Raw genomic sequence first — 16466 nt, 5'->3', positions numbered from 1 at the left:
GCTAAGGGGGCATTATACTGTATGGGGCAGCTTTAGGGGCATTAAGCTGTATGGGGCAGCTATGGGGCATTATACTGTATGGGGCAGCTATGGTGGCATTATACTGTATTGGGGAAGCTATTGGGGCATTATGCTGCATGGGGCAGCTATGGGGTATTATGATGTATGGGGGAATTTGGGCATTATACTGCATGGGGGCATCTTTGTGGGCATTATACTGTATGGGGGTATCTGTGTGGGCATTATACTGTATAGAGGCATCTGTGTTGGCTTTATACTGTATGGGGGCATCTATGGGTCAGTATACTGTATGGTGGCAGCCATGGGGCATTATACTATATGGTGGCAGCTAGGGGGCATTATACTGTGTGGGGGCAGCTATTTCGTATTATACTGTGTGGGAGGTACTATGGGAGCATGATACTGTGTCGGCTAAACCGGGTGTGTAGGGGCGGGGATTGGGTGGGATTAGAGGCGTGGCTTAAAAGAAAAAAAAATTAACGCTGTGCTTCGCATCGGTTGTCCATCTTTGTGATACTTGAAAGTAAAGCACTGTCTATGGGGAGGGCTGTATAGCATTGTATGGGTAGACGCATAGCCCCGTCTACAGGGGGGACTGTATAGCACTGTTTACAGAGGGGGGGGGGCTGTATAGCACTGTCTACAGGTGGGCTGTACAGCACTATCTTCAGGATTGGCATTATAGCACTGTCTACAGGAGGGGCTGTATAGCACTGTATGGCGAGTCTGTATAGCCCTGTCTACAGGGGGCGCTGTATAGCACTGTATTGGGAGACTCCATAGCACTGTCTACAGCGGGGCTGTATGGCACTATCTACGGGGGGGGGGGGGCACTATCTACAAGGACAGGCTGTGTGTGGCACCCAGGCGAGGGGGGCTCAGTCCAAAGTTTGCTATGTGGCCACTGGATTCTGGTAACAATGTAATGTTATGATTTTTCCACTAGAGGTCAATGTTGCATTAAAAATATATAAATACTTCTAACAGCAATTACCCACAAGACTCATACACACAGCAAGGAGAGTGTACTGCGCAGAGTCCCATACCACCCTGGTCATACACCACTCCATGTGTCGATGTACAATATTCCATCAACTGCTGTATGTACAGAGCTAGTCTGCCCTAGAATCATTGACACAAATGTTTTTCTGTCAGATGTTGAACTGTTAAGGCCCCATTCACACGACCGTAGATTTAGTCCGTAATTACGATCAGTAATTAGGGACCCATTCATTTCTATGGCCGACGGACACCTTTCCGTATTTTTACGGGAACGTGTCCGTGCCGTAGAAGGGCACGCAATATATATTGTTTGCTGTTTACGGACCGTGCACCCATAATTAGTATATGTGGTGACAAGAGAGGGCAGGGGCCGAAGCGGACACGGGGATAACAGAAAAAAAATCACAGTTCTAGAATCGGGAGAAAAACGGGAATATGGGGAGGTATGTGTTTTTAAAAAAAAAAAAAAAAACACAATACAGGTCCTCTTCAAAGGGGTATTCCCATAATAAAAACTATGACCTATCCACAGGATAGGTGATACTTTTTTGATCGCTGGAGAACACATCGCTTGAACACCCACCAATCGTAAGAACTGGGGTCCTGAACCACTGTTCCTACTTACTGCACCCCCTCCTCCCTGCAGTGAGGAGGAGTTTGAATGGAGCTGCGGTCGAGCCTGTGTCCGCTGCTCCACTTAATGTCTATGAAAATGATGGAAAAAGCCGAGCGCTGTACTCCTATATGTAGTATATGATAACCTGTATATCTGTCTATGTATGAATTATTATTTAACCCCTTTGTGACAGAATGCATTTATGACATCATCACATTCTACTTTATCTACACATGATATAGTATTGATGTGCATTTATTCTTCTTCTGGACAGAGAATTTATTGCTGTTACTGGTTTTTCCAGACTGTGAATCATGGTAAGTAACGCGGGACGTTTTATCCTAAAGGAACCCCTGAATTATATTTAATCCATAGTTTCCTTTTATTTAGTTATTATTGTAGTGTCAGTGCCGGTCATACAAGAAACATTTTCCCCATTGTACTAGAAATAGTGATCTGTATACACAGGAATAAAGTACACCTCTCATATATACCTTATACTACCCTCCTGTATATATGATATCATGTCCCCGCCCCCCCCCCCCCCCTCCCACTGTAAATTATAAGAATATTAGAAGTCACCAAGTTCTGTGACCATATAAAAGAAAGAGGCCTCAGGTTAAGACATTTATACAGGACACAGGACTCTGAGGTGACAATATTCTTTATAATGTATAGTAGGGGGTACGTTGTTCTCTATAATACACAGCTGCAGAACCTCTTTTTATGTACAGTTTATCATATCCATCCTTCTGTATATATATATATATATAGTTTATACATAGACATCTTTATAACCTGGTTATTATACACCATTCTATAGCATATTACACCTCTATATATCAGTTGCACTATATATGGCCGTTAAGTACAATATATATTTAGATAATAAAATATCTTCCTGACTGACAATAATAAGGAACACAATGGCCTCATATATAAAAACTGTTTACAGAAAGACTGGCCTTGTTGCCCATAGGAACCAATCACAGAACAGCTTTCATTTTTCCAGAGCTATTTCACAAATAACAGCTGAGTTCTGATTGGTTGCTATGGGAAACAAAGACAGCTTTTCCATTAGATGGTTTGCATAATAAATATATATATATCTTGTCCTATGGATTTTGTACAGTATTCACCAGGGTACTTTTTTTTAATTTCCGGACATCTAAATCGGACATTATGGCCAAACACGGGGTGTATAGAGCCTTCATGTGTAGTTGCGTTACATTTGTGGACAATGAGAATGTGTTTCTTAATATATTTGGCGCATCTTTAGCTGTCCGTGGGAAAAAAATGCAAATCTATGCCTGCTATAAACAGGTGTAGATTTGAGCCATAACTTACTTCAGTTTCTGGGGTAAATTATGATAAAACTCTCGTATCGGCAGAGGCCTCGCCCCTAATGCTAAACCCTGCCTATTTTGAAGACGGTGAAAAAAGTTGCAAGTTTAAGCGCAAATATGGCCATAATTTACTGGCTTAAACCATTTTCTGCAACAGTCTGGTTATTACAATGGACAATACTGGCACATGCCCCTAATGTCTAATGTTCCACCTGACAATGACATCATGACAGAAGTGACATCATCACACATTACTGAGTATCTAATCCATAACATAGTCCTGGTTTGCAGTTAATATTTTACTAGACAGAGGATTTGATAGCGCTGCAATTGTCTTCCAGGCCGTGAGTGATGGTAACATGGGACAGTTTATGATATAGAACATATTGAACAGCTTTTATTTCATTCTATTGACAGTATTGCAATTTATTGAAAAATGTAAAACTATAAATATTTTTTCTTTTTTCTTTAACAATAGGACGTTGAAAAGGGAGTGGTGGAAAACACTGAACCCTCTCTCCTGCCCAAGGGCAGTAGGATTTTTTCCACATTCCCGGATATGCTGTTTATCCCTGAGCTTGTAAGTATTATGTGCTCCACATACACAATTCCTTCTACCATACTACTTACATGTGTCTGTGTGTAACCGTATACCGTCAGCTTCCATGTTCCCTCTGCAGGCACCCAGAATTTTATCATTTAACTCTGTCTATGCTGGGGATTTTATATTAGAAAAACAAACCCCTGATCACTATTCAGGTTTATTCAGAAATTGATCATCATAGAATTTTGAATCTATATAAAAGAAAAAAAGAAATGCCATTTAAGTGACGACATTTACTTTAAAGTGGAGCTCGGTAAAAAAAAATATTGCAGCTTTCCATTGTAATTATCCATTAGGCCTCATTCACACAATACAGATTTGGTGCAGTTTTTGCCCCTAATTACACATTATAGAAGTTCTAATTTAGTCGCCATTTCAGCTCCAACAGGGCACTACTGTATGTCACCAAATTTGATGTAGTAATAATTGCATCTAAGTATTTATTCTTCATGTATACAGTTTATTACATAAGATCTCATGTCATCTACATCTCCTTGTGTTCTAGATTTTCGGAGGATTAGTATTGAGTCTCATTGCAGCAACAGCCATTGAAGAGACTTCACTAATTCATGGATGGGTTCTATGTGTTTCCCTTCTGTGTTTCCTGGGAACATTTACCATCATGATTGTGTTTGCTGCAGGAGGCCACAAAAAGAGGGAGACCATATGGACTTATGTTGTAAGAATCTACAATTTATTATGTAACGATTTTTTATAAAGAAAAGCTCACACATGTCTCCTCTTAGTCGTGTGCAGGGCTTTGTGTATAACCGGCACTAGGTGTGAACACATTGTAAATTATAAATGGTGTCCAATATTATGGCAACACCAGCAGATTAGTATAAACCAAGTTATAAAATGTTATGTAACATAAGAAAATATAAATTAACTAGTTCTATCTCTGTGCTGACGACTGACCTGTGCTGCCGAGAATGTACATGTGCTGACTACTACACTGATGGATGTGCTTAGTCTGACTACTGGGTAGTAAAACATTTGAGATATATTTCTATATGTATCGCTTGTGTCAGTGGAGCTGGGTCTTCTCTGTAGTGATGAAGACATTGGGTTCTGGGTTCTTGGAGTTTTTCATAAGAAGTGATGAACGAATGTAGAAATCTGATGTATGTAAAAATGTAAGAAAAGAAAGAAATGATCCAGCGCTGAGTCGTGCTTCAAGTTAAAAAGGAAACGATATTCCCACCTTTATTGGAGTATAGAAGATTAAAATTGTAGGGAGACGCAGTCCCAAAACAAGTGTGAATAGTAGGTAGTTGTGCCTTAGCCTACGCGTTTCGAGCACGTCCTGTGCTCTTACTCATGGCAAAAGAATGTGAGGACACTTGCTACCTTGCCTGCTTAATATACGTGGATAATGAGTACGGAAAATACAGGTGAATCATTAACCCTAAGTGCTGATTACCACCGCAGGTGAGATATATCTGCGGGAAGAAACGGCATGTCTAAATATAATCAGTCGGGTATATGCTGTATACTAAGAATTTCATAAATCTATCCATTCCGTATAAAAGACGTTGACTGCATTTGAGTAAAGCTATTCAAAATGATGGATTTTACATTGAATAATCCATATAGCAGGCAGAGTAGTATTGTCCCCACAATACATACAAAAAATATATATCACGGATGTTATATATGTGACATAAGGAATTAAAAACAACAGCGTATGACATATGATACATAGTATGGCTTGATTCTGATTACTACATATATAGGTTGATATACAAGAGTGTTTATAATATACGACACAAATATGCAGACAAATCAGAGATAAATTAAAAAATATGTGAAACAAAGTGGTTATTCTTTATATGATAAAAATGGAATTTAAATACACATGTATGACCAGGGGAACACTGTGTAAACTGTGAATGTGTAAGGATATGTTCACACGGCCTATTTACGGACGTAATTCGGGCGTTTTTGCCCCGAATTACGTCTGAAAATAGCGCCTCAATAGCGCTGACAAACATCTGCCCATTGAAAGCAATGGGCAGACGTTTGTCTGTTCACACGAGGCGTATATTTACGTGCCGCTGTCAAATGAAATAGACGCCCGCGTCAAAGAAGTGACCTGTCACTTCTTTGGCCGTAATTGGAGCCGTTATTCATTGACTCCAATGAATAGCAGCGCTAATTACGGCCGTCATTGACGCGGCGTTCAAGCGCCTGCACATGCCGGTACGGCTGAAATTACGGGGATGTTTTCAGGCTGAAACATCCCCGTAATTTCAGCCGTAACGGACGCCCTCGTGTGAACATACCCTAATGGTTATATACTATGAAAACGCTTGAGTTCATCACAGGATCTCAAAGGATTGAATGCTGAGCCGTAAGTGCTTAGTTGAGAGTGATTAACGAAACTCAATGTTTGGACAGGTCTGAATAAGGGTATAAGAAGTTCATGCGACTTATCCCGAATGTGTGAGGGATTTAACTTGATGTTTTCTATGTTTATTCTTTCATCATTTTAGAGAAAAAAGCAATTCCTACAATATATCTCAATGTTTTGTATGTTAGTTCAGTCTTTTAGCTCAATGCATTATTTAAATTTATACTTTGATAATTTTAGAAAAAAAGGGGCCATTCCTATAATTTTGATTGGTTGATAGAACCTGCTACATATTGTAAACGTTTGTTATAGAAATTGTCATTAATGTGTTATAATATAAACAATAAAGGTGAATGCTTGTCAAGTAATTATTTGTTACTACTATCCGAATGTATGAACTTGGTTCTGTCTTGGGATGTATGAGCTGCTGAAAGCAGTGTGTTATTGGAGACATAAAACCCGTCGGGTAGAAGACAACAGGGCTCTCGCTAGCAAGAACCCAAATGTCCAAATGGGAAGAGGGAAAGAGAAGCGGGGTGCCTGTGTTGCTTCTATAAATAGATATGAGAGGAAGCATTTAAACAATATGCATTCAGACTATTGATTAGAAAAAACTATATAATAAATATATAAATATCTCGGACTGAATCCATGGACACTTTCCAATCGATCATAGAAAGGGAATTACATAAAATCAAAAATCAAATGGGACTCGACAAAACCATCCAAAATCTATCCACAATAGAAAAACAGGCCATTAAGTCCTTGAGAGATAATGAGGAAATTGTAATTCGCATGGCGGATAAGGGAGGTTCCATCACGATTATGAATAAGGATATGTACATGGATCAAATTTACCTTCTATTAGATGATGTCAACACCTATGCTAAATTGTGTTATAATCCCACTAATGATTTCTCCAATGCATTGAAATATATTCTAGATGAGGGTTTGGATCAGGGCCTATTGAGCAAAAAACAGTATGATTATTTATATGTGGAATTCCCAGTGGTACCAATAATGCATGCCTTACCGAAAACACACAAGGGCATTACCCCTCCCCCGATGCGACCCATAGTATCCGGTATAGGGTCCCTGATGGAGAGAATTTCTGAATGACTTGATTGCCACTTACAGCCACTCGTTCTAAGGGTGCCCGGTCATTTGAGGGATACGAAGGACTTGCTTTCCATTTTTCAAAATAAAATCTGGGGTCAAGACCACACATGGCTAAGTTCCGATGTGGTCTCTCTCTATACTAGCATTCCACACTCGGTTGCTATCAAAGCCCTTATCCACCATCTACGCAAATACAGTGGATACGGTCCATTATTGCAAAATTTTATAGTCAATGTAACGAATTTTCTCATGGCACACAATTATTTCAATTTTGCGGGTACCTTTTATCTCCAGCAGAGAGGGGTGTCCATGGGGGCTAAGTTCTCTCCGTCAATGGCCAATCTGGTCATGGCCTGGTGGGAGGAATCCATCTTGTTCTCGACTGCTAACCCATATGTGGGCCATGTCCACTGGTATGGCAGATACATCGACGACCTCCTATTTATATGGGAGGGCGATATGTCTGTCATACCAGAATTCATGGCCTTCATCAATGACAACGATCTAAACCTTAGGTTCACATATAACACCAATAATACAACCATGAATTTTCTGGATATCAACTTCAGTTCTGAAATTGGATCTAGGGTTTGTACAGAGATCTACCACAAACCCATATCAGGCAATACTTTACTACACGCCACTAGTTGTCATCCCAAGCACACAATTTCGGCAATACCTGTGGGCGAGAGCTAAGAGGAATTGTAGCACTGAGTCAGGTTACACCAGAGAGGAATGTAGAATATGCCACAGACTTGCGGCTAGTGGGTATAGGAAGTGGACTCTTGAGAGGGCCAAAACTATTGTTAAAACCAAAGATAGAGATTCTCTCCTATCCACCAAACACAAGGCAGACACCACAAAATCTAGTACAACGGACCCCAATATACCCACACTGGTACTACAGTATAGTAACCAATTTAATCTCATTAGAAACATGGTACTCAAATACATCCCTCTGCTATATGAAGATGCTAAATTGGAAGAGGTACTTAGTAACGGATGTAGAGTGGTGTCACGGAGAGCTCCCACTCTTGGAAACATGCTAGCCCCCTCGTTATTAACAACCGGTCTCCCCAAACCTACATGGTTAACCCACAAAGGGTACTATAAGTGCGGAACACAACCGTGTAAAGTTTGTAGTTTCTCCAAGATCACCAAAGAGTTTTCTAACTCCACAGGAAACATTAATTTTCCAATTAAATCGTACATCAACTGTAACAGCAATAATGTAGTTTATGTTATCGAATGCACGATTTGCAATCTAAAATATGTGGGTTGCACAATAAGAAAATTTAAACTTCGAGTTTTAGAACATCTGGGTTACATCAGGAACCCCAATATTTTGAACATCTCAAACATAGCTAGACATAATCGATGCACCAGTACGTTTTGCTGTTATGCAGTGGAGAAAGTTAGGGGTACTATAAGAGGGGGCAACATTAGACACCGCCTTTTAACGAGAGAGGCTTTCTGGATCTATAACCTGGAAACTCGTTTTCCGCTAGGTCTCAATATCAGGAAGGAACTTATGTTCCATTACTGAACCAAAGGGATATATACGCATAGCCAATTTTGTCTATTTTAGAACATCAATAGGTTATCATCAACATTCCCAGAATCTTTTCCACAAAGTGTACTGCTCATTGTAGCCCACCGACATACTCAGCACCATTCATTGTGGACAGCGCCAACAGTCAAGAGTTATATTTTCTTAAATATTCTACATACATTTTTTATCAGAATGAATAAGAATGGGAATACCATTTTTTGTAACAGAGTTGTTCCAATCAGGGGAGATTCATCTTAGGGGTTAGACTTTAATAGTATCCGCCCCAAATGGTATTGAATGTGGCAGGTTGCAGCATTTTCAGTACCACTTACTATGGACAGCGACAATAAGAATGCGAGGTAGTACTAGGTTATTCCCCACACAAGATTGAGTCATCAAAACTAACCGTAACAGTGTTGTTACAGGGAGGCATACCGACAGAGGGGGATTTCATCCCTCAAGTTATTATCCAAAATTATTCACCACCAATGACATGGATTTCTATAGTTTCTAGAATATTCAGTCCAATTTACCATGGACAGCATCCATGGGGTTTTTTCCAACTGGGTACTGAGGCAACCGTCTTTAAGGGGCACTGAATGTTATAGTCTGGAATTTATTCAATATTATACAACAGTGGTAACACCGCTAAAAATCCGAGGCAAGCCTTTAACATGCTGCATCCGTGGGTTAAACATTATAGTTAAGAGTACATTCAGTACAACTCACTGTGGACAGCGCTGTCAACAATATGGGGTACGCCTCTAATACATGTTGATTGAATGGTATAGTCCTGAACACACTCAGCACTATGGACAGTGCCGTTAACAATGAGGAGTTTATATATAACTCACAAGTCGGATCCAGCAAAATGGGAGTTATACTCCAGAGTCACCCAATAGGAGATTAGCTTTAAGACAGATATTATTCATACAAATTTCTTTCACTGTCTCATTTATATTTACATTTCATCAGAGGCTATAGTCATTTATACATGGATCTCATTTTTATTTATTATATAGTTTTTTCTAATCAATAGTCTGAATGCATATTGTTTAAATGCTTCCTCTCATATCTATTTATAGAAGCAACACAGGCACCCCGCTTCTCTTTCCCTCTTCCCATTTGGACATTTGGGTTCTTGCTAGCGAGAGCCCTGTGTCTTCTACCCGACGGGTTTTATGTCTCCAATAACACACTGCTTTCAGCAGCTCATACATCCCAAGACAGAACCAAGTTCATACATTCGGATAGTAGTAACAAATAATTACTTGACAAGCATTCACATTTATTGTTTATATTATAACACATCAATGACAATTTCTATAACAAACGTTTACAATATGTAGCAGGTTCTATCAACCAATCAAAATTATAGGAATGGCCCCTTTTTTTCTAAAATTATCAAAGTATAAATTTAAATAATGCATTGAGCTAAAAGACTGAACTAACATACAAAACATTGAGATATATTGTAGGAATTGCTTTTTTCTCTAAAATGATGAAAGAATAAACATAGAAAACATCAAGTTAAATCCCTCACACATTCGGGATAAGTCGCATGAACTTCTTATACCCTTATTCAGACCTGTCCAAACATTGAGTTTCGTTAATCACTCTCAACTAAGCACTTACGGCTCAGCATTCAATCCTTTGAGATCCTGTGATGAACTCAAGCGTTTTCATAGTATATAACCATTACACATTCACAGTTTACAGTGTTCCCCTGGTCATACATGTGTATTTAAATTCCATTTTTATCATATCAAGAATAACCACTTTGTTTCACATATTTTTTAATTTATCTCTGATTTGTCTGCATATTTGTGTCGTATATTATAAACACTCTTGTATATCAACCTATATATGTAGTAATCAGAATCAAGCCATACTATGTATCATATGTCATACGCTGTTGTTTTTAATTCCTTATGTCACATATATAACATTCGTGATATATATTTTTTGTATGTATTGTGGGGACAATACTACTCTGCCTGCTATATGGATTATTCAATGTAAAATCCATCATTTTGAATAGCTTTACTCAAATGCAGTCAACGTCTTTTATACGGAATGGATAGATTTATGAAATTCTTAGTATACAGCATATACCCGACTGATTATATTTAGACATGCCGTTTCTTCCCGCAGATATATCTCACCTGCGGTGGTAATCAGCACTTAGGGTTAATGATTCACCTGTATTTTCCGTACTCATTATCCACGTATATTAAGCAGGCAAGGTAGCAAGTGTCCTCACATTCTTTTGCCATGAGTAAGAGCACAGGACGTGCTCGAAACGCGTAGGCTAAGGCACAACTACCTACTATTCACACTTGTTTTGGGACTGCGTCTCCCTACAATTTTAATCTTCTATACTCCAATAAAGGTGGGAATATCGTTTCCTTTTTAACTTGAAGCACGACTCAGCGCTGGATCATTTCTTTCTTTTCTTACATTATACACCGCCAGCCGTAGCGGGGATCCGAGCGGCGAGTCTGGAGACGCATCAAACTGGTGAGCTGGAGGTTCCCTCCCTTCTTTACTATGTAAAAATGTATTAGTGAGAAAATTCTGAGGACTGACCGACCTATTGTACAGAACCTGAAAAATACCCAATGTCCAATCCTACAGAATCAATAAATGATATCACAATATATTCTACAAATACATATTCTAATAGATTTGTATTGAACATATTGGCCCCCACTTTTGTGAAATATAAGTAGCTGTAGCTGTTATCTCATTATACACATTTCTTCATCTGTGTAGTGTTAGAGCCTTTATGTTACAGAATACAGACTTTATATTTCCCTTTTCTTTTAGGATGTTTACTACCATTTCCTAGCTGCTGCGCTTTACCTCAGTGCAGGGATCGTGAATGCCATTGGGACACATATCATCGAATATCACGTTTTTATAAATGATATTCTCAATATGTCAGCAACTGTAAGTGTGTTTATAATTACTCAAGATGTTAAGTGAGTGATGATCCTAATGGATGCTAATGGATCATCACTATTATGTCCTAATCCTAGTGGATCAGGACATAATAGAGATAGGAGCCTCTTCTACTTATTGTTTACAGCCTGTAGCTTTTTTTATTAAATGGTAGAATACCCTTTTTGTTTCCTACAGGTGTCGGCATTCCTTGTGATCCTGATGTACTCTGTGCATGCAGCTTCTTCCCTGAAGAGGAAGATTGATCAAGCTCCATAATCTGTCCATAAGAAAATCAGGAGAGGCCAATAACATCATAAAAGGTTTATATTCTTTATTTTATACACATTTAATGTTATTTATGTTATTATTACTTCTGCATCCTCAATCAGCCTTATACAATGGAAATGTATCTGTTTATAAAATACTGCTGAGGAACATATTCATTAATCTGGGAGGACTGATCTATTGGATTATATACTTTTCTAGCAGATCTAAAACCCTAAATGGGCATAAGAAATAAATGCATAAAAATAGATATTTGTGGCTAAACAGAACATTAGATGCACCACACAAAAGTTGAAGATGTGCAAAGTTCATACATACCACGTAGGCCTATGTGTAAATGCTCATAACTTCATAAAATCCGCTGCAAAAAAAGCTTCAGACTAAAACTTGATTTTAAGTTGGACATTTAAAAAGAATGAAGGAACAACCTAGAAAATACAGGAATTACACACCTTGAAAAATGAGTGAACCCCAAACCCTTTCTATTTTCTGAATGCAGAACTTGACAATTGCAGTAGCCCTGACATGTTGTTGGCAGCCATGTCACCTACCTTCATGTAACTTTGTGACAAACAAGAATAATGAAAAAAATAAATGTATTATGCAAACGACAAACTGATTTTTCAGTCAAACTAGTTGGAAAGGATTGTTTGTGGCCACAGTCAGTGGGTGACATTTTTTTGTGGACTGACGGAAATCTTTTTCATCCATCAGAAATGCATTAGACATTTATCTATAGTGATCATCGTTATCGCTATGACTGTAGTGAGTAATTGGTAGCGATAGAGACGCAGCCAACAGATTTTGTGCTAAAGACTGGGTGGCGGGCAGGAAAGGGCAGTGTAAAATATATAAACTTTATTAATGATTGGGTGTGCGTGCGGTGTGAGCGCTCGGTGCGATCTGGTAAACGTCTGGTTTGTGGATTCAATAAACAACCTAATCCGGTGCAGAGGGGTGAAAAGGTAATGCTCATCTTCTCACTACTTTTTGGACAAAAACAATCCCTCCCTCATTAGATAGTGTCCTTTCCCTTTAAGATCTCAAATCTGAGCTCTGATTGGTTGCTATGGGAAATAAGTCCAGATTTTATGTTAGAGAGTTTTTATAAATAAGGACTTTAGGTGACTTTAATAGTTCACAATCTGTAACTACTCATGTTAATGACCATCGTCTGTTATAAAGCAGAACAGTAAATAAATGTGAATGATCTGATAATGTATTCCTACCTCATTAAACTTATAGTTTTGTTTTATCCCAACAGTATGAAGCCTTGGATATTTTATTACATTTTACCATTCCTCAAGATCAGAGGATGTCATCTTGGTAGATTGTCCACGGCTGCACTGGTTCTAGAGAACAAAGGACCCTGGCCCTAATCTCCACACAAGGACAGATATGGACTGAACAAATGCATCAATATTTTGGACTTTTTATACTTTCACCGTAATGAGCAACAGGGCTCTGCTTTGCTCAAGACATAACTGTAATGTTTCCAAAATCCATGAATGGATTCTCTGCATGCTGATTCCAGGACACCACACAGCATGAAGTCCACATGTATGTATGTGACAGGATACCAATATCTGGTAGTGGTAGTCATAATTAAAAGCTGCCATGACCTACCCTGTTACTGATTCCAGTGGTTGAAGCATTACAGATTCTACACTGACAATTGAGGGAACTGGACCTGGAGTGACTGCAATTCCTAAGATTGCATTGAGGAAGAAAACAAGACTAACATCACAGACTCATTCTTATGGAACTTTCACTGAACTCTTCCTCAAAGCATCGCAAGGAATTTGTGTGGGTCTCTTTTGGAGAAAAGAGTACCAGCAAACCAAGGTCTACCTCAAAGGAAATGTTCTTGTGCCTGTGGCTCGGCTGAGTCACAGTGCAAATCTGGACTTGACTAATCATTGGACTATAGATCCAAATCTACAGTCTTTGTGAAATAACCTCACAATGAATGACAAATTTCTCTGCCTGTGCCTCGGCTGAGTCACAGTACCAACTCAGACTTCACCATTTGTTGGACTATAGATCTAAATTCCCAGAGTGTTTGTTAAATAACCTCTCAAATAATGGTTTCTGCCTGTGGTTCAGCTGAGTCATAGTGCCAACCGAGACCTGAAGTCTTTGTAAAATATACTCACCAAGAATGACAAATGTCACTTCCTGTGGCTCGGCTGAGTCACAGTGCTAACTTGGACTTCACCAGTCTTTGGACTATAGATGAAAAATCCCGGAGTCTTTGTGAACTAACCTTCTCAAATAATGGTATCTGCCTGTGGCTCGGCTGAGTCACAGTGCCAACCTAAACCCGGAGGGGTTTTGATATAACCTCACCCACAATTACAAATATCACTGCCTGTGGCTCGGCTGAGTCACAGTGCTAACCCGGACTTGACCATCCTTTAAACTATAGATCCAATTTCCTGAAGTCTTTATGAAAGAATCTTAAAAAGTATGACAGATGTCGCTGCCTGTGGCTCGGCTGAGTCACAGTGCCAATTCGAACTTGACCAATCTTTGGAATATAGATCTAAATTCCCTGAGTCTTATGGAATGAAAATCTCAAATGATGGTCTCTGCCTGTGGCTCGGCTGAGTCACAGTGCAAACCTGGACATGATGAGTGCCATCTGCCATCAATTTATGACTCAGGGATAATGCTTGCCAAACTTGAATGCTTTTCATCGCCATTACACCAACAGAAAAAACTGCAGTTACAGACTGTCTCCAGATGAAAGGAGGAATTTCAAGATCGGCATGTACATGACTGCTTCTGGTTACACCCTACATAACTCAAAATATTCCCACATGTATAACAACTTTATGGGAAAAATATTGTAGTTATTCTATTTCAATAAAAACATTGAAACCTAAACGTGGGGTGTTATTACATAAGTAGAAAATTAATGTAGTAAACTGTTTTCATCCTAAACTTGCTGGCATTTAACACACATTCTGGATTACTAAATAGGTATAGGGAAATGCTGCTGAAAGCCATGAAACCCAATCAGAGGAAGATACTGAATTGAAATCTAGGGAATGGCTGAAAAAAGCAGTGCAGCATGGTGAAATTTGCTTTGTTCGGTCATGTTTCTCACTACTCGCTTAAATATATGATTCACATTGTCAACACATGAAGGAATATAAACGTGCAACATAGAAACACCTGATCACACAGACAGGGATAGGCGTACACTTGCTGTTTACGCTACCCCTATATAAAGACCAATATAACCAATAAAACTGCCATACTGTAGCACTGATCAGACCTAGGCAGAATAAACAACAATTAAACTAGTGATTTTTTCTTCTTCATCCGGCCACGACCATTTTGATCACTTTCACTTTTTGATGCCCAGATATCTTTTCTTTTAAGTATTTATTTTTACTTTTAATAAACAGAACAGTTAGAAAAACATAGCGTGACAGAGGGCTAATTGCCATTACAGAATAAGTTCAAACAATACAAAAAAAGAAAGCGTGCAATCATAATAAAGCAGTACCATATGAAAAAAATGTAGAAAGAGAGTAGGGTAATGGGCGTAGCCAACCGCCACACAGACATCATAACAACACATCTATGCACCATTCAACCATATGCACTACCTGGCCCAACCCAACTCCCAGTCCCACCAGTAATAACCAATTAAATAAATCGCACTTCGGTTTCAGATGCCTCCAACCACCTCACCCAGATCTATGCCCATATATCTTTAAACCCTTACTTCTACAGCCCATCTCCACCCTCTAAACACAAATTCAGACAAAGACCAGACCCATACATAAATCTGGACACATAACCTATAAATTTGGAGAACCCCAAACCCCTACATTACTTCAGACCCAAGACAGATATTTTATAGAGAGATTAAACAAATGGTGACCTAAAGTGAACCAATAAAAAGGTGCACAAGTGACGACCAAAGAAATGATGCCTAAGTGAGGCCAAGCAACTGGTGCTCTACAAAGGCCAAACCGAGTGAGGCCCAAAACAATTATTCCCAAGTAAGTCTAAATGAATGGGGCCCGAGTGAGGCCCAAATAAATGGGGCCCGAGTGAGGACTAAACACATGGTGCTCTTGAGAGTCCCAAAAAAATGATTCAAGGTGAGTACCAAATAATTGGTACAGTAAATGCAGAAAAAAACAAACAAGTTGGTCAGTATCTACTAACAAAGTAAATGAAATATGCAGGTGCACATCCGTTATGACTGCAGTGGAAAGCAAACAAAACACAAGGATACAGCATTGAGAGCGCTGAGATATAAGCAAACATTAAATATATGGGTTATGTCATATTGCGTTACTGCTATAATAAATATATTTATATATTTTAAGCTCTTAGAGGACGTTTAGAGCAATCCGTAGATTGATCTGTAGAGGTTGCCTTTTTCTGGCTGTTGTGCGCTAAGAACTCATCAAGATGTGCGCTAAGAATTTCATATTTATAAATAGAGTAAATATAGCACTAATGCAATATAAAATAACCCATATATTCAATATTTGCAGATAAATAAGCGCTCAGAGTGCTGCTGTATCCTTGTGTTTGTTGTTAGTGCCCAACTAAGGGTGAAGCAATTTATATGGCCACACAGAGTTTTTGTTGTA

General features: G+C 39.0%; 1 protein-coding gene across 1 annotated transcript; it reads left to right on the top strand.

Moving 5' to 3' along the window:
- The first annotated feature begins 1032 nt into the window (after positions 1-1032).
- LOC142653007 (myelin and lymphocyte protein-like) lies at positions 1033-14636 on the top strand. The gene is made up of 7 exons (XM_075828713.1): positions 1033-1121; positions 1914-1956; positions 3464-3565; positions 4095-4268; positions 11443-11565; positions 11755-11879; positions 13109-14636. The coding sequence occupies exons 2-6, from the start codon at positions 1954-1956 to the stop codon at positions 11833-11835; spliced, it is 483 nt and encodes a 160-aa protein (XP_075684828.1). The 5' UTR covers positions 1033-1121; positions 1914-1953; the 3' UTR covers positions 11836-11879; positions 13109-14636.
- The last annotated feature ends 1830 nt before the right edge of the window (positions 14637-16466 follow it).

Source organism: Rhinoderma darwinii, chromosome 5 (genome assembly GCF_050947455.1).
Source record: "Rhinoderma darwinii isolate aRhiDar2 chromosome 5, aRhiDar2.hap1, whole genome shotgun sequence".
In the NCBI taxonomy this organism is placed as follows: domain Eukaryota; kingdom Metazoa; phylum Chordata; class Amphibia; order Anura; family Rhinodermatidae; genus Rhinoderma; species Rhinoderma darwinii.
The sequence above is the reverse complement of the archived record's forward strand: the minus strand, read 5'-3'. Positions and strand labels throughout refer to the sequence as shown.